Below are 22,391 nucleotides of genomic sequence, written 5' to 3'. Positions count from 1 at the left end.
ACCGAGTGACTGGATTTTCATTTGCCTCTGTTTCCTCCATTCAGGATTACTCTTCAGCAGCTGGAAACTCAGGGTCAAGCAAAACCTCAGGAAGCAAATGGGAATCAGATGTAGTCTAAAGAAATGGACAGACATGTTTTTTGGGCCAGCACAGAGACCTCCAAAAGGCACTGAGTTACTGACTGCAAGATAGCAAAAAATAGGAGCACTAGTAAGGCGGGCAATTAAAAATAATGCCAGGGTTTTATGAAGAGAGTGAAGTGGACAAAGCTACACCAAACACCAACAAGATTAATGTTGAAACTGGGCACTCAAATCACTAGAATCAGCTCTTGCAATAGGATTTTCTCTAAGTAAACTAAATAGAATAAGTGGGTGCTCCAAAGGAAATGTCTCAAATGGACTAGTCTTCGTAATACATATGTACCTTATAAGTGTTATGGCATGTCTAATTAACAAACTGAACTTCATCAAAGGGAAAGTCTCATGTGTATTCCATATGAGACTTTCCCTTTGATGAAGTTCAAATGCAGTCTTATAAAATTTGCCATTTAGCCACAATAATGTTGAAAAATCAATATATTGTAAGTTCATTTCATTACAGTAAATGTACTGGCATGCATAGACTATTTCCTTGTTTTCTTGTTGTTTTTTTAATCACTAAGTAAATTCAAGTACACTGCTTTGGAATAGCTTCACAATTAGATGCATTTAAATGAACATAATACAGTCAATACATTTGCTGCTTAAGAAAGACTGATTTAAGATGGTTTTATAACTTCATGTAAGGTGTCCAGGCATGAGTGCTCGATCAGGCGTTGATTCTGTGGATACTGGTTTAGGCTCTAGATGAGGCTAGTGATGATTGACATGGAGGAAATGGGTGGATTTTCACGGTTCATTTGGTCTCCTCACACCTTTCCTCCAACTTGCTCTAATACCTCCTGCTTTCCTCTCGTCTCAAACTGAGTTCAGTCCAAACAGAGGCTGGGAGGGGATAATTATCCCCCAAAACAGTGAAATACAGTGGCAGTCCAAACACGGAGAAGGTGATGCACCACGCCGGGAGCAACAGCAGACTGTTTGTTTCCTTTTGGCTGTAGTTATTCAATGGACCTAAATTTCACAAGGTCTTTCCTCTCAGCCAAGGAAAATGTCTGGCCTTTAACAGACACCAGACATCTGCTTGTAAATGTTAACTACTGTAGTTGCCAGTCTAAATTGACTGAATTCTCCAACTGATGCCAGGTTTATTAATGAACGTTCTCACCATCATATTAAGCTTTTTTTTCTAAATAAATCCAAGAGTGATCTTCTCATTCTATACAGCTTGAACCACTGTACAATTAACAAGATATAAAAGCTGAGACCTTCTCAACCTTGACTTACAAAAGTAAATTGCCATTATCTTCGAGCTGAAAAGTTCAGTTCTTGCCATACAGTATTGGAAACCATTGTAAAATATAAACAGACTCCTGGGGTGAGCCTACGCTACTGGAGAAACCACAAGGAGTCAAATGAGAGGAGAAATATTATGAGAAAGACAGCTAAGGACACAAAGAGCAAGGAGTGCATGAACAGGAAAAAGGAGACAAGCTGAAAAACTAATATGGCAAATTTCAACAACCCAAAAATGGCTTTCCTTTACAGGTTTACAGTTTAGTGCAAATCTGTATTTATCCTGTCTTTACCATACTGTGAAGGTGCTAACTGTTTCTGCACCAAACAGGTCTTCTAAAAGGACAAAATTCACACAAATTCTCACAGTGTCACTGAATGAATGTTTTGTGCAATATAATAATCTCTTTTGATTCTCATTTTAATACAGAAATATCTAAGATGGCTTTAATGAATAGATATAAATATAAATAAATATAATACATATCAAGGATAGATTCTAGAGGCGATGGTTAAGTGAGATTAATCCTTGCCATTCAGTGACATTTTCTGTGGGTGTGACCTCACATGGGTTTCTAAGAAGTTTCTAAGAAGCGTTTAACCATCTGCATAAACCACAAGTGCTATCACCGAACAAATTAAGCTAAATTTTTGTGGTTTTAGCAAAGATTGAGATCTCATTGCATCATTTTCTCAGTGATGTACAACAGTATCCTTTCCAAACAACAATTTTGGAATCATGGAACTTCTTTGCCCAAACTGACCACATTTGATCTGGTATAAAAAACAATCGACCATTTGGGTAAAATGTATGCATTTATTTATGTATTACTTTTAACCATGTTATTGCTGTTGTTACTGCTTTTTTAAATTGTATTTTTATGAACAAATAACAGAAATGATTCCACAAGATACTGTGGAAAGCCATCTTTTGTTCCCACTTTCTAAGGCTCACATTGCTGTCAGACTTTAAGCTTTGCAGGTTTACATCCGTCATCATTTTGTGCGTAACTTGAGAAACGAAGGATAAGAAATCCTTTCACATAGAATGTGAAGCAGTAACTGGTTGCACCTATGAAAACAAAAAGGGGACCATCAAGACGTCAAGAGGAAGAGCTATAGGAAAAACCGGATTAGGCTGTGATGGTAATCGCTTTAAAAATAATTCCGGTCTTTTCACAGGTCTAAAAACCATGCCCATCTGCAAATGAACAAAATGGAGAAGTGGTGGGTGCTTCCAAGTGGCAGGGCTTTGGTTGCAGCAAACAGGCTAAAGAAGAATAGGCACAATGAAGCAGTCTTGCGTAACCAAAAGCAAGCTCCTTATGAAATGTTTGTCCCTTTCCTTTAATTGTATATAAAATAAATGTGTTGACATGGATCCTCAGCAGATGTCAAAGCACCAGTGCAAAAAGCCCGTGTGCCTTGTTGGAAAGGGCAGGTGTTCACTGTATAAATGTTCTGCCAACACAGAACTGTTGCTTAACTATTTCCACCAAAAGAAACAGTGAATCCCTGAAGAGAGTAGGACATGTGAGACAACCATTGAGACTGATATGAAAAGCCAGTATTTACTTTGGTGTGTGTTGATTTAAATGTAACAAAGCCGTTCATATAGTCCATCATTCTGATTATGCAATATTACAGCATTTATTTCCCAACACATATGTCTTATGCTTCAGAGGCTATGCATGTGCTTCAATATGACTGGGGAAACTGTGTGTATTTATCAACCTGACTGAGACAAAGGGAGTCCCTGTTTTCTTTTCAACATGTCTTATTTTCATATTTTTCCTTTTCTGGTCATTTAAGCTCTGAGTAATTAATCTGACATTTGGACAGACTTCTTACTCCACTGACCTCATAGTACTGTACTAGCACAAGAACTGAAAATGAATAATTGTATTTATCTTATTATCGCATGTCTAATATCTGTTTATTGTCGTCTAGGTTGGAAACAAAAGCTGAGACAGAGAGATGAATGCCACCCAAGCACTGAGAGTTCAGGACAGTGGTCTAATGTCGTGCAGACATCGCAGAACATCCCAAACGTCCGGAAAAGCAAACACACATTGGCAGCACATACAGATCGGTGAACCTGTTCCCTCTGATTTCAGAAGTTATGGGTATTCTCTTGGGAATTTTACTTTAGAACTTGAAATCTGTTTTCCAGTCCCATTCAGCAGGCTGTGGTTAGGTCATCACAACATCTAGCCTTCCTTCAAGGAGTGATTCTGATGCTGCAATAAATGGACATTATGTGGAAGCCATAGTTTATATAAAAAAATCAAATATAAAATAAAAACCTTACAAATTACTGCTAGGCTAGATAATAGTTTATGCATTTGATTTACCGGTAATTAATGATGTTGAAGTGAAAGCAGAGGCAGCCAGTGTCAGATGGGCTGCCTAATTATACAAATATGCATCATGTGGACTATTAATAAGAAAGCTCTATTTGATACAACTCCAATAATAACAATAAATATAGCCCCAATTGTCCTTTTAGTACGCCTACTGCTGAATCTGTGACGCTGTCACATCTTCTCCCCTTTGTTTTACCATTCAAAAAGCAATTTTATTTTGAATTCTTGGCAAAATGTCACACTGTGACTCTTTGAATAAAAATGTGGATAACTTTTGATGGTCCACCCCTGAAGATGAGTCTCACCAAATTTCAGGTTAATATGTCTAACGCCCTGGGAGGAGTTCGTGAAAGTATAAAGTGTAAACATGTTCTGGCGATTTCCCCATTGGAATAACATGGAAGGTTTCGGTCATCGCTACGGCAACGCCACAACAATTATGACATGGGTCTCATTGACTTTTTGATGAAGATGCCAAAATTGAGTTTTGTGTCAAATTTCATATAATTTCGCAAAACTAAACATTTAACCTCCATATAAAATCTGTAGGGGGCGCTGTGGCGCCAAATTAATTTATTTCACTTCAAGTAGGTTTAGGGCAAATAGTTTAACAACTGATTCTAATTTGACGCAATTCGGACTTTATCTGCGCAAACGGCAGAAATGTTAAATTTGGGAGATTTCTGAAATTCTTGCTACAGTTTGCGGCTTTGCCGCTCAGAGACCGTGACAGGTATCAATGTCATTTGAATAACTTTTGATGTCCCACTCCTCAGTAGCATTTTCACCAAATTTCAGCTTTTTAGGGCCAACGCCCTGGGAGGAGTTCGTAAAAGTACGACGTTTGGAAAAACTCCCGAGTCATGCTTAGCCATTTTTGAACCAATATGGCTGACATTTGGTTTGGCGGACGGCGTTGCCGTTATAATATTTTTTACTTCTCTTGTCACCATCTACTTCTGTGCCAAATTTCATGATTCTACGATCAGATTTTTTTGGGATCATTTCCTATCTCTCAATGCATTTTTGGTACATTTGGGGGCGCTGACGCGCCAATTTCTTTATTTTAGAAAAGGGAAATACCCAGAATGTAGAGAGGCACGATTTTTAGAGGTGTGCAAAGAAAGAAAGAAAGAATAATATTCTGATGCGAAAACAATGTTTCCCATTTTTCAAATATCATAAACTATACATTTCCTACCTCATGGTGTGGGTCCCTGGTCACTGACGGGTACTTTCGTTAATTTTGAGTGGGCTTCGCCCACTTTGTGTTTTTGGCCCTCTATACAGTAATAATGTTCAATTTTTGCATTACATGCTTATATGCACGGAACATGCAAGAGATGGGGAACGTATTCGTGAGCTACTTAGCGCAAATGAGTGCTTTATATGGGGATGACGACCGCAATGTAAAGTGCTCGTTTAGTGCGCACTTTTGCACAGGCTTCGCCCGTTTACAACGGTAATATTCCATTTTCCTACTACTAATTAGTATGCACGGGGCGTGCATGAGTGGAGGAGTGCGTTAGTGAGTGTTTGGAAGTGGGCGAGCGCTTTGCGCTCGATTTCGTGCGCACTACGTGCACTTTTGGCCTTACGGGAGTAATAGGCCTCTCGCCAGCTTGTGGCGCTCGGGCCTAATAATAACCCAAGGTCCAGCATAGGACAATATTTAGTTTGGATTGACCAACAGCTTACATTAAAGACATTTTAGTGCACATAATGTGATTACACTGCTCCATTAAGTTAGTAGTTTTTTTAAAATAGTTTTTCTTTTATACTTTTATTGTGGAGAACAGACCACAGCATAAACAACAGTCATTTAGTGTATAGCAGTTTCAAATCATATATTTTGGAGGACATGAAAATCGATCCCCTTTTGAGGCAGACCCATCGGAATATCAATACAGGCATTGGCCATGGAAAAAACATATTGGTCGATCTCTAATAACAAACATGATGTGCTCTAGTTGTGCTGCTTTATACCCGCGCTGTATCCCCGCCTGCTTCTGGACCCCAGGAAGACTGGGAATCCATATACAGAAATAAACAAATATGTTATGACCTCTGGCTCAAAGGGCCAGAATGAAGACTTACCAGGGGGTATAACCTGCTCTGGAGGAGAGGACATCTTCTTTTAACCAGGGAGGAGACAGGACCATGTTCACAGGCAACCAGAGAGGTCACAAAGAGCATATCAAATGCATGAGTTTGTGCTTCAACAGAGACTTGAGGACTTATAACAGACAGCTGTTGTGTAGTAGAGCCGTAGCACAAAGCCTATAGTCCGGGCAACCTGCCTGCTTCAGCAAGGTCTAGTCCATGTTCCAGATAGTTTGCCTGTCGTACTTTCTCCTAGCATAAGGGCCAAAAAACATCTTTACAAAATCTGCAAAATGCAGAAGAAGTACTGTTATCAAACATTTTCACTCAAGTTGCAAGCTGCTCTATTGCAGAATATGGTCCAAAGCAGAAGTCTGTGTTTACAATGGACACATTCCAGCCCACACATGGGAGCACAAAGCCAGGTGTTTCTGCTAAAGGTGCTTCACACAATCATATTATATCGGCAGAGTATACATAACCTATTAACTTGACTTAGATGAACGAGACTATTTATATTGATTATATAGTCTTGTCTTTTCAAGTATGGCAATTTTAGGAAATATAATAACTACTGCTTATTGAGCTATGTCAGCAGTTCTGCCTCTGGCCTTCTTCACACCACTGAATGACTTCTACTTCCTCTCTAATTTGGAATGACTGTAGCTATCTCAGATCAACAGAACAGACATGTTTTTTTGTCTTGTCAGTTGGACTCTTCTGCTCTTTTTTCAAAGCTAACTATCACTGTTTTAGTGAAAGGTACCAAGAGCCAAGAGTACTCTTCTGGAAATTGGATTTCATTGGTTTGTGCCTTTTTGCTGCATATGGGCCCTGTAAATCATGTGCTTTATACCTCCGGCCGGGGGTTCACCACCTCAACACTGGGTGGGAGGACAGCATGATGGGAAAAACATTGTGGGATTTCACTTAAGTGGGTCAGAAAGTGAGAAAGAAAATGAAATAAAATGACAAAGACAATGAGATGGTTTAAAACTGAGTCCAGGGGAGCCATCTGCTGTCGTTAAAGGAGCGAGACAGACAGCAGGGGGTAAAAGATTGAAATACAGACACAGGAGAAGGTCAATTAAAAAAGAGCATAAAGACGCAAAACCGTAGAAAGTTAAAACAAAATACTATGTCTTATCACTTTAAAATATTTTGCAGCCACGAGCCGGAGTACAACCAAATCCCAACCAAATATAAAAGAAACAAAGTCGCCCCAAGGGTCAAGGATACATTTTACCATAAATCAATTACGTCCCAAAGTATTCTATGAGATTTAGTAATAGCATGAACATTATCTAAAAAGTGTTACTTGAAGACAGATTCTTCTGAGAGCCTTTGGACTTTTGTACTAACTGCATTTATACCCCACTGTTGATCATTTTGTAAGATTTGGGAGTATATAAGTGCAAAATAAAAGAAGAGTACTCAATGTCAGTTACTTACAATGAGTTACAGTTGCATTATCTGGTATTCTGGTAAACATGGTTTTTTTGATGCACAACAAAACAATTGACTACATTTTTGGACATTACTGGTCTGGTCTTGTTGTGTACATGTTGCCGTTTTCCCTTCAATAACCCTCACTGTTATAAATGTCTTCACAGGTCTACAGTGAGGGAACACTCCAGGTGCCAGCTGCGATGAACAACAAGACAGCCTACTCAGCAGCTTTGATTTCCTAACAGTGAATTTATACATGTTGTGTTTTAATACTCTGTGGTCACCTAATAGTCTGGACCAGAACTGTACATCCATAATTCACCAATATAAACTGCTTTTGTCTCGACATCTAATATTGCCTTGTCTAAATGTGGTGGGCTATGATGATTGATGGCACATGCACTCCGTGTAGTCACTTACAATAGTCTCACTCATATTTTCTGTTTAAGTTAACTAGAAACTCAAACTCAAGTAGTATTTTGACCTGCAGCTCCCAGTGTGTCACAAAAAGAGCAAATGAGTGCACTTGCAGATTGCTCCCACACACAAGGAAATTTTTATTGAAAATCAGGGTGATTGCAGCGCCCCGGGGACTCACACCGTGGAGTCAGGTCACTCAAAGCTAAAAGACCAGGTGTGTGAACTTATGTACTTTATTCAAGTTAATTACAATACACAGTAGTCAACCAGCATTTCTGTATAAGGTTTGTGTATCAGAAAGCGAGGAAAAAATATCTTTAACTGTGTTTAGCAGCTTCCCGGTCTATTCTGCCAGATATTCTCTGAACTCTGGAGGACACACATGAGACCGAGTACTAAACCATACAAACTCCAGCAAGTCAAGACATCAAACAAACAAAGGACTAGCCGAGGTGAACAAAGTCGCAAATCAAGAGTAAACTTAAGTTTATCACTATGACAACCCTGGCCTTTAACCTAACATTAACGAACCAAGATATTTTGTTTACCGACTGACTGCAATTAGGTTGACATATGTTGGCCGCTCAGTGACCCTCACTTTCCAGACATAAACTTAGAGATAACCCGGTCACCGGTCTTCCTACTTTTACTGCAGTGATGTTATGTCCACATAATCTGTTTTGTAACTAGGGATGTCAGGATTATTCATGACTATTTCCCAATAACTTTACGTTTGAAAAAAATATTTGTTTTGTTATGTATCAATCATCATGAATAATGTATGTCACAACATAAAACGTAGTTTCAAACTTTTTTGGTATTTCCAGAGCACTTTAAACTCTCAGTATACACTGAATATACTGTATCCCCCTATCCGCTCCTACCACAGCGTGACACATGCCAGTCTAACCTCCTCAGACTGTGCGCACTGACCTAAATTCAAAACTTTCCTTTCCGGCTTTAAGTCTTTATTGCTTTTCATCCCAAAATGCAATTTGGATGGCTGCCCACAAAAACACGCGATGTGGGTTGCACATCTTATTGTGCAAAAATAACACAAAATAGCAAAGTGCTCCATCAAGATAAGTAAGAATGATGGAGTATTCATGAAATGTAGGCACTAAATTACTAAATATAAGTTGGGATGTCAGTTGCAGGGATTCTATGGAAAAAGTACTGGGCTATCGATTAAGAATCCGATATGAAGTTGATTTAACTACATGTACTATTGATAACAATAAGGCATTGATGAGTGAATTTTTTGGGAAATATCTGTAGCTGTGACATAAACTGTAATGTGTGTGTAAATAGCCTGTGTGTGCAAAAGGTGTGCTCGTTATGGAAATGTGAGCATGTGGAAATCATTAGATGTGGGCTGATTGAGCCAGGCGCCATATTTGTGTGTTTGCACGTGAGCGTTGAGTGTTGACTGCCAAACACCACACCTCCAGCTTCAACACACACGGCCTCTGTATTACCTGCCCTGACACACAACTCAGGACGCAGAGCCACACTGCACATGTTATCACTGCTTCACAAGGTCCACGCTTACTGTATGTTTAATCTTATGGGCGTTCTATTAAGAGGTGGAAATACATGATCAAATTTTGAATAATCACTACTGCATAAAAAGACTAGGAACAAATAAAATTGCACCTATATATGTATGTGTAGGTGTACAGTGTATTGTTGATGTCCCAAGGTATTGCAGTGCAGATTAATAGGTTGTAAATTGTGATGTGAGATCATGTGCCATTGCCATCCAGCATCACAGTTATGAGTTTGTCTGGATCATTCACGCTCAGGTTGGTCCTGATAAGCTCTCATATAAAATGTTGAAACACACGTCATCTCTCCTGCAAGTTTCATCAATGTACGCAGTATTATTTTATCTTTATAACATTGTTTGGTATTACTCTCCACTATGAACCAAATGTTTTGATGCTGATGCTTTACTGCACTACTGAATGATGCTTGGCTGTTGTGCTGTCAAATGAAGCGCTGCGCCCTCAAGTGCATCCAACACTTGGCTGTGCAAAAGAGGCTGCAGAATGCATTAAGAAGTTAACAGACCACTTAGAAAGAACATGACTGACAGGAGGATCTGTTTCCAAAGGTCACAAAGGCGTTTCACCCCTAATGAACAGATATCAAGAGGGAAAAAAAGTTGAAGAAAGGAGAGGGAGGAGAGTGTAGGAGGGAGGGAGGGAGCGAGGTGAGCATAAATAGGCCAAAGCACTTTTGGAACTTCGCAGTCACTGTTGCAGACAGCCACACTGAGCACTGCCCTCCCCCCTAACCTGCTGCACCCTGCTTCTTCTGCTGCTACTTTCTATCATCAAGCTTCAAACAAGTGAGTAACAAATTGTTTGCTTAATTGTTTATGCTAAATCAAATGTTATTCAATGTATGCAAACAAATAAGTCTGTATTAAAATTATCACATAACTTTGATGCTACAATAAGAATAAACAGTTATTTAACACATTGAAAATCTAAAAGATTAACACATTTTTCTGTTGTTTCCATGTCTTAGGTCGTCTTTCTCTTCATCACTCTTCATCTATCTCTACCATGGACTCTATCCTTTACTCTGAGGCTGTTTATCGCTTCATCCTGATGGTAGCAACGCTGGGCCATGGACTTCTCTCCATGCCTGTCCCCACTGACGTACCCATGTGCACAGCTTCAGAAACAGCCCACTACAATCTCACCTTCACTGGAAAGTGGAGCCAATCAGCTTTCCCCAAGCAATATCCAGTGTACCGCCCCCCTGCACAGTGGTCTACCCTGGTTGGTAAGTCTAGAAAAAACATTGACTCTAACGTTCTTATGCGTTATAATTCTGGTTCTGGTTCCTATCATCGTTTATCTGCTTTTAGGGGTCACCCACAGCTCTGACTATCACATGTGGCAGCATAATGACTTTGCCAGTAACGGAGTGAGGGAGTTCAGTGAGAAGGGAGAGGCCTGGACGCTCATGAAAGAAGTGGATGAGGCGGGAGAACGCATCCAAAGTGTTTATGGCATCCTCTCTGCTCCGGCTGTTCAGGGAGGAACCGGCCAGATGAGCACAGCATTTGAGGTCGTGGCCAGGCACTCCTATGTAAGGCTTTCCCTGTCTTGTTGCTTTTTACAGTAAGTAACCTGCCATATTTACCTTGTGTCTTGTAATCTTTCCCTCCAGCTGTCCTTTATCGTGCGCATAGTTCCGAGTCCAGACTGGTTTGTGGGTGCAGACAGCATAAGCCTCTGCGACGGCGACCACTGGAAGGACAACGTGTCGCTGGAGCTCTACCCCTATGACGCTGGGACCGACAGTGGCTTTACCTTCTCTTCCCCCAATTTTGAAACCATTCCACAGGATAAAATCACAGAGGTTAGATTTCTGTGTTCTAAATTCATTTTCTATCACAACTCACAGAATCACATATTGATGTCTTTTCTCTGTTGAATAGATAACGTCTTCTTTTCCACGCCACCCCGCCAACTCTTTTTACTATCCCCGACTGCGGCACCTGCCACCTATGGCCAAAATCACACTGACTAAGATGAAGAAAACCAATCAGATCATCAGTCTGCCTGTGGAGCCCACCCAGTCCAATCAACTTCCAACTGGAAACGAGATCGAAGAGAAACTTATAAGTGAGTCAGAAGACAAAGAAGCATAACGCTCTTATAAAAACAGTCAATCCTAATAAGACAAGGACCATTTTAGATGTGCTTTGACAACTCAAATAAGGCTTTTGGTAACCATTTGAGAAAAAGCTACTCACAGATTCGATTAACTTCCACAAGCAGATGATTAAAGAGTTCTGGGCCTCAGAAAATACTTGTGGAACATCTCATGCAATGGAAAAGGGAAAATTAGATTCTCCAAATCCTTATTTACTTTTAAGATAAACTTTGAAAAACAAACCATGCAAAGCAAAAGAAACACCAGTGAATACTTAACAACAGAGACATTGGAAAATTTGAAACCAAGATTGTATTCGATTTCTAAAACATACAAACATTTCATCTTTGATCAAAGTGATACAAATGTTTTTAAAAACTTTTTGACAGTAAGGATACACTATAATCTGTCTCCTAGACAACATACATCAACAAACATATGAACAGGGCCAAAATAATTTAGTCCATGGGCAGATTCCAAGCTCCACTCTGTACTCAGATGTATCTTATTCTATGTCATACAACGCCACAAAACAGAATGTCAGTATATTTGTCATTACTTATTACAGATTACATTAATAAAAGCGCTCTGAAATTCAACATTTGCATAAACTTGATCTTTATTTGGCAATCCGTGCAGCCTCCACCTTCTGTCCTCCTGTTATTCTACTCAGTCTGCAAAACCGATCAGTTGTTTGCAAAGATGGCCCATGTAGTCCAAATAGATTACACAGTGCAAAAAGGAGAAATAAAAGCAGATTATTACACCAGTCCAGTTGGCTCAAACCAATTATTAAATATAGGAAGGGTGCAATAAAGAGCAATAATCTGACTATAGCCAAATCTGATGTTTTATGTGTTTGCAGATACTCCTTTGGACTGTGAGGTGTCAGTGTGGTCTCCCTGGGGCTTGTGTAAAGGCAAGTGTGGAGAGTCAGGTGTGAGGCACCGCACTCGCTACATCCTTATGCATCCAGCCAACAATGGGGCAGCCTGCCCTCTTCTGGAGGAGGAGAGAAAGTGTTCCCCGGACAACTGTTTATGACTAGGCCAGGAAAAGGGGGAACGCAAGGAGAGAAAAGTCAGGAGAAAAAAGAAGGACAGAAAGTCCAGGAGAGAGCGAAAAAGACAAAGACAGAGTAATAGTAAAAGGTCTGTTGGCTATTTGAATGTGGAATAAAGCTAACGTTAACAGGGACTACTGAACAAGGGTCACAAGTAGGAGGTCACAAATTCAAATTATAATGTTACGATTATTGTGAGAAAAAACATCATGGTTTAACAATTATTCAGTTATTGAGACTGTGACCAAACAACAGTAAAATCATTAACATTAATTTTCTTTCATTACAATTGTCAAACATGTTACTATTCCTCAAGTTTGTGTCCAGCTTTGCAAAATCAAACTTTTTGAATGACAAGTCACAAGTTAATGTGACAAAAACAGCCAAACCTATCTTTTGAGTTATAGATTGTTTTTGATCTGACGTAAATTCTAAAATTGCCACGGTTATTATTTTTTGTTTTTTACAATTATATTTTACTTGAATAATCACGATTATAGATTAACCAAAGAATTTTGACAGTCACAATTTATGCTGAGAGAAATTAAGTCATGTGGATATGATGTGACCAGTTTAGCAAAACTGCAATGTGACAACCCTGTTTAACTCCCAATAAACATGTTTCATTCATTCTATGTTAAAAGTTGTCAATATAAGCTGTTCTACTTTTTGTCTTATCTTTACCAAAGGCAAAATGCCAAAAATATTGTTTATTAATGACAGGATTTTACCTGTTGTGTACAGTCTTGTTTATTTCGAATACATTAAAAATCAACTGAATTTGACATGTTTGTAAATAATAAAAAATACAAATGCTGTGAAAGCCTCTCTGTCTCTCTGTTAATGTATTTATACAGTTCCCAAAAGAACTGAAAAGACACCTGCACCTAGACGATTTGTAAATGGAAAAGCATGTATTACACTTTAGCTCTAAAGTTCTGCTGAGGTTGGAACTAAATGATTTACTGAGTGCAAAGAAACCACAGTCCCCATGTAGGGTAGGGTTTGCTCTGATGAAGTGTGGACCATAAAATGGATAAAGCTGATCACCAAATACTTGAAACTATCCCACAGCTTTTGATTTACCTCACAACCAGCAAGTATGGTATTTGTTTGTTCAATGGGATTACAAATGTCAGCATTACTTATCCAATTCTAGTTGACTATTTTACACATTGTAAAGTGAACACAATAGATAACCTTTTAAAACTACTGTTAATATAACAACAAGTACACAACATATTGAAAGTCCATTCAAACCACGTGGACCCAAAGAGACATTTCATATTTCTGATATTCACATTAAGGGGTGACATCTATTGCAGATGCTAAATGTGACTTCAGAGTTCACTATATAAAATGATCTAATCCCCTCAAACTAATTCTGACAAACGTCCAAGAAACTACTGTGTCCATATGAGCAGGGAGATGAGCTAAAACACAGAACCAGAGTTTATTACTCATTGACAATAAGTGGATGTCAGTCAACCATAACCTCAGAGTTCAGAAAGCAGTGAATGAATAATGCAGAAATCAGAAACAAACTTATACAGAACACTTATATTACACAATAACATTAAAATGCAACCAAGGTGTTACATTTGGTGGTGCTACAGCAGATTTTGCTCACATTCTTAATAAGTCAAAGTCTCAGAAGGAGGGCTTGGGCATATGCAAATAAATGAGCCATGAAATGTGATTACTGCCAGATATAATGACAATAGTCTACTGTTTTTTCTATTTCATGGAGCAAAAAGTTGTCAGTACTGAGACTTAAACAGCATATACTTTCATCATAAATCCTGGCCACCATCTCAATTTTAGGCATTGAATGTTATGACATGAGGTGAAATCCACCTTTGCAGCTTTATGACTGGCCCTGAGATAAACCAGTCAGAACACTGGCTCAGTGACTCGTCACACTTTGCAGCACCTGCTTAATTCTCACACAAGCTCACAACAGTGTAGTGTAGTACTGCAGTACTGCTTACTTCTTAAATACTTGCCATACTGCTACATAGCTTTGCTGTGGTTTTAGTCAAGAGTATGGATGTTCAATGGTCTGGCTTTCTCGTTCTGTGTTACCTGATGCTAGCAACATCGATGTATTTTGATCTTGGAGAGCAGGAGGAAAAATGTATCATCGAAGAGGTTCCTGAAGACATGCTTGTGACGGGTAGGTCCAGTTGAGATCATGTGATCCTGTTTGATAAAAGCATATATATGAGTACAGTGTGCGTAGGGTCATAAACTAACTGCAACCAAATAATGATGATTGCAAATTGTACCTTAAGGTTATTTCTTGTTGGAGCCTTGGGATGTGAAGGCGCTGACCCACTCTCCTCACCTTGGTGTAACTGTCACAGTCAAAGATCCAAACTATGAGGTGCTGAACAAGCTTTTCTTCACTTCTCCTTTTCACATTTTTGTTGATTAATGCAATGACAATGGAAATGTTGGAGGATTAAATCAGAGACACTTCACCCCTACATGCTGCAGTGGCCACACTCAGTTCATTGGTTGTGGCAGAAAAGAAATCCAAATTCCAATTTGATTTGGTTTGACGCCCCTAAAGAAAAAAAAGGAAGTATTCATTTTAATATATTGTTTTCTCTTTTTGTTTTAGGTTGTGATGTCCAAACGATACAGTAAATTTGGGAAATTCACCATCACATCTCATGCCTCTGGCCAGCATTTCCTCTGCTTCCAAAGCAACTCAACCAGGTTTTCCGTATTTGCTAGAGAGCGGCTGGTGAGCTTTGTGATTCCATGAAAAGCTGGTAAACTTAAGTTTATTTTGTCAAATGTGGAACTTTTTACTTGATGTGCAGAGGCTACACTTGGATATTCAGATGGGTGAACACTCAGTTGATAGAAACACGGAAAGAACGAAAGACGATCTGGAAATGCTTCATAACAGTCTCAGACACCTTATAGATCAAATGATGTACATCACCAGGCAGCAGGAATACCAGCAGGTAAGAGGGTTTATCCTGCAAACCTACTGGCATTTAAGAGTGTGTCGCAGTAAAACAAGTATTTTGTTTTCCATTCTGACTCTTTAGGAAAAAGAAGAAACTTTTCGCCAGATTAGTGAGGACACCAACAGCAAAGTCTTGTGGTGGGCAGTGGTCCAAACATCTGTCCTGCTGTCAGTGGGCTTCTGGCAGATGAAAAAGCTCAAAGACTTCTTCATTGCAAAGAAGCTGGTCTAATATGAGTGTTGTAACATTAACATAATAATAATAATAAAGCAGTTTGAAGTGTATTGCTTGGCTGATGGATAATTTGTCTGGTTTTGGCTATGTGGTTTGTGATTCTTGGGGCACAGCCACAAACAAACAAAAGAACAAACAAATAAATAAATAAATAAATATATATATATATATATATATATATATATATATATACAATGTACAAATATTCCTTTCTATTTAAAATGTTTCATTTATATCCATTATCTGTAGGATCTTCCTGTTTGACCCAGTGTGTGACGCTTTTTCCTCCTTTGAATTTGTGTGAAGCTGAAGCAAGTTGAAACGTTGATGATGTCAAAAACTGACTAGGGCTGCAACCAATGTGTTACTATGGCTCACTATGCTAACCTATTGTTACTATCGCCCTGTTTTTATATTAGTTCCTATTAGAATTTAGCTGCTCCTCCACTTGCAAGATGTCCTGTATTATAACTCACTGGCTGCAACAATTAATCTGAATATTTGTGACTGTTTGACAGTCAAAATAATTATAATCATATTTTGATAATCATAATCATAATCCGGACCATACAGACTCTAGAGCACATACTTTTTTGATAACACATAGAATGGCATTATTAAATCAAAATGGCAAAACAGAATGAACAATTTCTGATTTTCATCAACAGTCACAATATTTCAGCTTTATGTTGTTAATATGTGTTGTGTCTCAATGTCTCAATTTACAATAGAAATACTCAAACAATAGTTTGATTAGTCGACTAATTGCTCACCAATCGACTAAATAGTTATTTGGGGGCGCTACGACCTTCTAGACGTCATCATGCGTGCCAGTCATGGCGCTATTATAGTTGCCAGTTGATAGTTAGCCTAAGCTAAGGTAAGTAATATCATCATCTTAAAATAAAAACATGTTACTATTTACAAAATAAGGAAACGTGATTACACCAGACACACAGCGACATAAATAACAGGATAACAGCATGAATAACACCAGGCTTTGTTTTGTACGGCCTCTTGTTAGCAAAAGTTAACTACTAGCTAACGCTAATTTAATTAGCTAGCTAGGTCTAATCCTAAACACCAGTTATCCAGTAACAACAAACCATCCCTGATTACACGTGCTTGGGGCTTAAAGAGCAATTTGGGGCAACAAAGAAATGAACACTACAACTGAACATATTAGTTTGATGCTATAAGTCGTATTACCTTCTTCACGATGATACGGGTCTTTTATGGTTGTACTTTCAGGTGTTCAAATGTCTTTCTGGATCTGTTGTAATTTGTGTTTCCACTCTCCCGGATCTGACCGCAAACTCGCCCTGACAACATGTGGACATCTCATATGCAATTGTTGTTTTCAGAAAGGTAACTTTTATTGTACGCTTATGCTGATATAATAGAACTGCCAATTAGCCAAAAGAGAAATAAACCACTCACTAAGTCGTGTGACTAAAGTGGGACATCTGTTGGACTTTTTGGGTTATTGCACATAATTATCATTAGTTTGTTTTAACCTGGTTATAGCCTTTAGTAAATTGAGCTATGATTGTTGCTGGCATTATATTTTAGTTGCTTAATTGTACATAAAATATTGCTGGCTGGATACTGATTTATAGACATGTGCTTCTTCTTTAGGTACACAAGGAACTTGTCTAATATGCAGTGCAAAATGCCAACTATCTCTTCTTTCGGACAAAGTAAGGATCACATGATTACCTTGATTATTGTTAATGTTTTCTTTTGAGCGATTTAAACAGCAAAGAAACACAAGCTATCAATAGTAACCAATGTTTCCCATTTATATTGGAGAGTATGGTGGCCCAAAATGTGTCCTAAATATACAGAAATAACTTTAATGTATTATTAATTTATAAACTGTATTTTTATTTATTCTAAACCAGTAAGTTTTGTATTAGTAGAGGTAAAAGGTGACACATTTACTCCAAAAAGTGTATTCTATAAATGATGATGTAAGAATTGCTTCTGCCACCAGAGTCTCAGTCTGAGCCTGTGGGCAACACTCTTTTTTATGTGAGAAGTAAAAATGTGTTCATATTTTTGACTGTCTTTTCTAAATTTGTCTTGAGCGTTCAATTTGCATAATTGTTCATTTAGAAATAAAATCACACAAGTTATTCTCTCATCTCACACATCTATACCTTCTATATTGCTGAGGTTTGAATACTGACATTGTTTTTTCAGAGCAGCTCCGAGGTGAAAGCACTGTTTTCTGATATCAATTCTGTTGCCAGCAAGCACTTCACAGAAATTAGCAAGGTCAGTGCCAATGATTAATTATCAAAATTTAAATATTATTTAATTGCCTACTTAATTTTTTTGGTCTCTTTATTTTGTAGGTTATTATGTTCCAAGCGAGACACCAAAAAAGGCTACTAGCATATTACCAGCAAAAGGTGAGGGTTTTAATTTGCCCAAATTATTTTTATTTTCTAATCTATTCATTAAAATATTTTTAGAATGAAAAACTTGAACAGTCTCTAGTCAAGATGAAGCAAGAAATGCAGCAAATGATGAAGTATGTTTATTATTCAACAATAATTTAACTTCTTTATAATAAACATTGTATTTGTTTTTAAAGGAAGCTAAATGAACAGAGTGCTCATATCCAGAAGTTGGAAAACTCTTGTCAACATCAAAGGTAATGTCATTGCTTGACCGAGTTTGCCTGGGATCCAGAACACACATTCCTTCAGTATCAATCTGTATAAAAATTGATTTCATTCTGGATTTTTCAGGCAATGACTAAGTGACTGTTCTAGTAAGAATATGTTACAAAAGAGAGTTAATTAAAGCAGCAGCAGCTGCCAATGATTCACCTCATCCTACACTAGGTGTCACTCCTGGCTCACTTTTGACCCTCATAAAAGTAAAGCGGAGAAGGGTTCCAATGTTTTTGGCAGAGAATCCTAGTCTGTACAACACATTAAGTTCCATAAAGCACCTGACCAAAATGACCCCCAGTTAAAGCTGTTTCTGAACCATTTGGAGTAAAAAACAAATGTGTGGGCTGAGATATAGGCAGAATGCCTATAAAGGGCCTGTTACTGTAATATGGGGTGATTTTAGGCTTATTCTTTTTTATTAGTGGGTTTGTGGGAGCACAAACGGATCCTGATTATCCCAGAATGGTTGTTTTAATTAAAGAAGTGGGTCATATCTTTCCCTTTATGTTTTTACATGCCTGGAGCTTGATAGTTCCCTTTTATCCGATTGACAAAAGGAAATAAATATATATACAGTATGTATAATGATAAAGTCTAACAATAGCATAATACTTTCACACCTTGTTTATTACTTCAATGAGTATTTTAATGTTTGTATACTTTACCTTAGTTTGATGTCAATATAAACTTTTTTTCTCAGCGTCAAAGCTTCAGTTGCTCAGAAGAACCACAGTTCTCGAACTCACCATGGAAATCAGCCTGGTAGTTCATCAATTCCTAACATTATCAATCATTTCAAATTTTGATTGTGATAATTGCTGTTCTTATTACTCACAGTTATGCACATCCCCTTCAACTCTCCCCTGCTGTTTTCACGTCACTCCTCGACTGCCAATTTGTGAGTACAAAGTTTACACACTGTAACTGTCACTTTTCTATCTGGTCGTGTTCCTTGTTCTTTTTTGTGGCCTGTCTTGAGCCTCCATCATGCCTCAGACTTCATAAAAGTGAGAGTGTGTGTTGAAGGTATTGCACTGTACAAACAAGCTTTATCCTGGGTTCAGTCCAGTGTCTTATGTTAGCTTTAGCTGCTGTATAGCTTTGCCATGCCCTGGAGCTGTCTATACACACACCTAAAAGCCAGGCTTTGCTTGACTTTAGTTAGGAATCTCTATTGAGTTTCCTAGAAACCATTGACACTGGATTGATTTTATATCGCTAATATTGTTTTGGCCTCTGTATCTTCAGCTATAATATAAGTACACAGAGGGTCACTACACTCAATATGACACTTAAAAGTGATTTTTCTTTTTTTTATGCAAAAAATACGTAGTTCTTATGCTCACTAGAAGTTCAAGGAACATATAATATACTGTATAAGAATAGCTGTTTTATCAACTACAGTTTATTGCACAAGAGAGTCTAGTCAGTGTTTTTGTCTGTCAACAGGAGTGAGAACATGGATGAAACAAGTTTGTTCAGAAAAGTAAGTCATGTCAAGTGCTGTCTCGAATTAAAAAACATTGTTGTCAAAAGAAATATCAACATATAAAATTCCATAATTGTTGAACCTGCTCATCAGTTGTAGAAGAAGCTTCAGTTGTAGTCATCTGGACACTGTTTTGAAAAACAAGATGTTTCGACTCGAAAAGTCTTTCTCAATTTGCGGATCTAATCTGAGAACTCAGATATTTATCCTACTCTGAGTAAGCCCTGCCCACCGGGCGGAACCTCATGATAATAACCCGTCCTGATAATCTATTGTTTACACTGCCTAAGTTTCACCAGAAACTAATCTTTGTTCCCCTAACAGCCCTGTAATGGGCCATAGAAATCCTACTGTTAGCTGGCGGCAGCTCCCTTGTCACCGGTGACAACCTGATTAGCCGATAGTCGATGACTCACTTGAATCATCTGTTTCGACTCTCATCCAAGTCACTCTCAATCTGTGGCTCTAGTCTGAGAACTCAGATGTCCCTCTTTAAATAGAATTGGTGGTCTAAGGTTCAGTTTTCCGGAGGTCTACAGCATCATTTTGACGCCACAGTCGAGAAAGAACTCAGGTCAGTCATATGCTAATCAGATACTCACCAGCAGGGCCGGCCCTTCCACTAGGTCATATAGGCGGTTGCCTGGGGCGGCACTGCAGGAGGGGGCGCCCCCTTCTGGATTAAAAAAATAAAAAAAAAATTGCACCCCCTGCTATGTATCCAAACACTATTTTGGAATTGACAAATAAATCCAACGGAAATTGTTATATATGTGTTTTTCCTTAGCAGATTTTTTTTTGGGGGGGGGCCAGTCAGCTCGCCTAGGGCACCAAAAGTGCTGGGGCCGGCCCTGCTCACCAGTGACAAGGGAGCTGCAGCTAGCTAACAGTAGGATTTCTATGGCCCATTACAGGGCTGTTAGGGGAACAAAGAAGAGATTAGTTTCAGGTGAAACTTAGGCAGTGTAAACAAATAGATTAACAGGACAGGCTATTATCATGAGGTTCCGCCCGTGTTCTCTTTTTCTAAGATTGAACCCTTCTGGTCGAATGGGGGATTACACAACTTGCTCATTAGTGACAATCTTATTACTCTGCTATTCTTACACTACAAAATAATAAAAATACGAGCTATCTCATTTAAACCTTACAGAACAATATGATGCAATCTAAAATGCAGCAGTTTTATTTCTAGCAGTGACAAATGTACTCAGAAAACACAACAGAATACAGAATAAATACTGTTTTCATTCCAGCCGAGCAATACTCCGAGAGTGTCCTTAACTAGCCCTACGCAGGATGGACGGATGGGTATGAGCTTCTCCTTCTGTTGCACTTCTATGGCGTAATCGTGTTAAAGCATTTCCTCTTTTATCGCTCAGGAGGAATACCCCACAGAATGAGCAGCCAGAACACGCTGACCAACCACTCTGCCAGCTCAGCCTCAGTCAAGTTTGTGGAATACAAAACACATCAATACATTGTTTTCTCCTACTACAAATTACTTTTTTATTGTTTTTGATTTTCTTTTTTTTCAGTCGTTTTCAGACCACGCCGATCACCCCAGAAATTTCCTTCGGCCACAGCTCGGGATGGAAATCTCCCATCTTCAAACCCCCATTGACTTTCAGGCATCCTTCTATGTCCTCTCTGGTTAACCTTCCTCCCTAACTGCACGCTGTTCAGTACAATTCTCTTTTTAATGGTTTAGGATCAACCTTAACCTGTAGTTGTGGCAATAAATATGTTATTATATTAATTAGATTTTTGTGTCTCATGTTATTTTATGGTTTGACTCTTTGCTTACATTTATAACATGTTTCAATGTTATCACGCTCTTTGTTTTGACAAAGACACAACACTTCAGTTTTATCAATCAACAGCTTCTGGGCAACAATTGGGTTTTTGACTTTTAGTGCAAATATAATTTTTTTACCCACAGTTTTACGTAAAGGCTGCGAGTGTCTGTAAGAGAACCTGATATCAGCTGAAGTCATCACGGCAGAGGCTGATGTGCAGAGATGGGTGGCGAGCCAGCCTGATGTGTTCAGACAGGTAGATTCTCTTTTTGTCAAGCGGCATTTGGCCTCCATTGTCCCCTCTTGTCAGCATGCTGAACTGTGTCTATTGAAAGGGGCTCAGGTGTGACTGTGTGTGTGTTCTGGGTGTGTTTCTGTGGGGGGGGGGGGGGGTATTGTACAGAGCCAGTAGGCCTGATCCCTCTTTGCGCTCTAGCGGGATTTAAAGCTGTTTCCTGTTTTTGAAGCGTCCATTTAGAGAGAAATAGCTCCCTGGGGCAGACAAGGCTGTGGTAGTGTCACACATTGAAAAGCAGAGAACTATTATGTCATATGAAATGTCCTATGGAAAATGCCATGTACACTGCTTCCTTTTTGGGTGTGATTATGCAAACAGTAAATATTTCACCATCATTCCCAAAGCACAGTCAGTTCTCTTGACTTTACCCCACGTACACTCACTTTCTGTCACTCTCAGGCCGCAGCGTGGCTCCGGGCTGTACAA

At 38.8% G+C, this 22,391-nt stretch overlaps 3 protein-coding genes across 3 annotated transcripts; all 3 read left to right on the top strand.

Annotated features, from left to right (window-relative positions):
* Positions 1 to 9,985: 9,985 nt before the first annotated feature.
* spon2b (spondin 2b, extracellular matrix protein) lies at positions 9,986 to 12,508 on the top strand. The gene is made up of 6 exons (XM_072436390.1): positions 9,986 to 10,089; positions 10,272 to 10,532; positions 10,618 to 10,841; positions 10,923 to 11,114; positions 11,194 to 11,380; positions 12,277 to 12,508. The coding sequence occupies exons 2-6, from the start codon at positions 10,310 to 10,312 to the stop codon at positions 12,453 to 12,455; spliced, it is 1,005 nt and encodes a 334-aa protein (XP_072292491.1). The 5' UTR covers positions 9,986 to 10,089; positions 10,272 to 10,309; the 3' UTR covers positions 12,456 to 12,508.
* A 1,870-nt stretch (positions 12,509 to 14,378) lies between these two features.
* LOC140346952 (transmembrane emp24 domain-containing protein 11) lies at positions 14,379 to 15,700 on the top strand. The gene is made up of 5 exons (XM_072433243.1): positions 14,379 to 14,650; positions 14,769 to 14,860; positions 15,101 to 15,226; positions 15,306 to 15,452; positions 15,540 to 15,700. The coding sequence occupies exons 1-5, from the start codon at positions 14,521 to 14,523 to the stop codon at positions 15,687 to 15,689; spliced, it is 645 nt and encodes a 214-aa protein (XP_072289344.1). The 5' UTR covers positions 14,379 to 14,520; the 3' UTR covers positions 15,690 to 15,700.
* A 1,243-nt stretch (positions 15,701 to 16,943) lies between these two features.
* On the top strand, positions 16,944 to 21,630 carry rnf212 (ring finger protein 212). The gene is made up of 12 exons (XM_072433228.1): positions 16,944 to 17,060; positions 17,331 to 17,392; positions 17,898 to 17,972; positions 18,053 to 18,109; positions 18,173 to 18,231; positions 18,295 to 18,354; positions 19,080 to 19,141; positions 19,217 to 19,277; positions 19,829 to 19,865; positions 21,125 to 21,179; positions 21,251 to 21,320; positions 21,407 to 21,630. The coding sequence occupies exons 1-12, from the start codon at positions 16,952 to 16,954 to the stop codon at positions 21,537 to 21,539; spliced, it is 840 nt and encodes a 279-aa protein (XP_072289329.1). The 5' UTR covers positions 16,944 to 16,951; the 3' UTR covers positions 21,540 to 21,630.
* Positions 21,631 to 22,391: the final 761 nt, after the last annotated feature.

The sequence above is a fragment of the Eucyclogobius newberryi genome, unplaced genomic scaffold, assembly GCF_026437365.1.
Source record: "Eucyclogobius newberryi isolate DKJ021-1_F unplaced genomic scaffold, fEucNew1.0.hap1 SCAF_11, whole genome shotgun sequence".
Lineage (NCBI taxonomy): Eukaryota > Metazoa > Chordata > Actinopteri > Gobiiformes > Gobiidae > Eucyclogobius > Eucyclogobius newberryi.
This window is presented reverse-complemented; position numbering and strand designations above follow the sequence as displayed.

Excerpts from the sequence above, each read along its gene's own strand:
- spon2b (XM_072436390.1), top strand. The coding sequence starts at position 10,310 with ATGGACTCTATCCTTTACTCTGAGGCTGTTTATCGCTTCATCCTGATG. Across the intron at positions 10,533-10,617 it reads ACAGTGGTCTACCCTGGTTG|GGGTCACCCACAGCTCTGAC; the intron begins GTAAGTCTAGAA and ends ATCTGCTTTTAG. Across the intron at positions 11,381-12,276 it reads GATCGAAGAGAAACTTATAA|ATACTCCTTTGGACTGTGAG; the intron begins GTGAGTCAGAAG and ends ATGTGTTTGCAG.
- LOC140346952 (XM_072433243.1), top strand. The coding sequence starts at position 14,521 with ATGGATGTTCAATGGTCTGGCTTTCTCGTTCTGTGTTACCTGATGCTA. Across the intron at positions 14,861-15,100 it reads TCAAAGATCCAAACTATGAG|GTTGTGATGTCCAAACGATA; the intron begins GTGCTGAACAAG and ends TTTTTGTTTTAG. Across the intron at positions 15,227-15,305 it reads TATTTGCTAGAGAGCGGCTG|AGGCTACACTTGGATATTCA; the intron begins GTGAGCTTTGTG and ends CTTGATGTGCAG.
- rnf212 (XM_072433228.1), top strand. The coding sequence starts at position 16,952 with ATGTCTTTCTGGATCTGTTGTAATTTGTGTTTCCACTCTCCCGGATCT. Across the intron at positions 17,061-17,330 it reads CAATTGTTGTTTTCAGAAAG|GTACACAAGGAACTTGTCTA; the intron begins GTAACTTTTATT and ends CTTCTTCTTTAG. Across the intron at positions 18,110-18,172 it reads TAGCATATTACCAGCAAAAG|AATGAAAAACTTGAACAGTC; the intron begins GTGAGGGTTTTA and ends AAATATTTTTAG.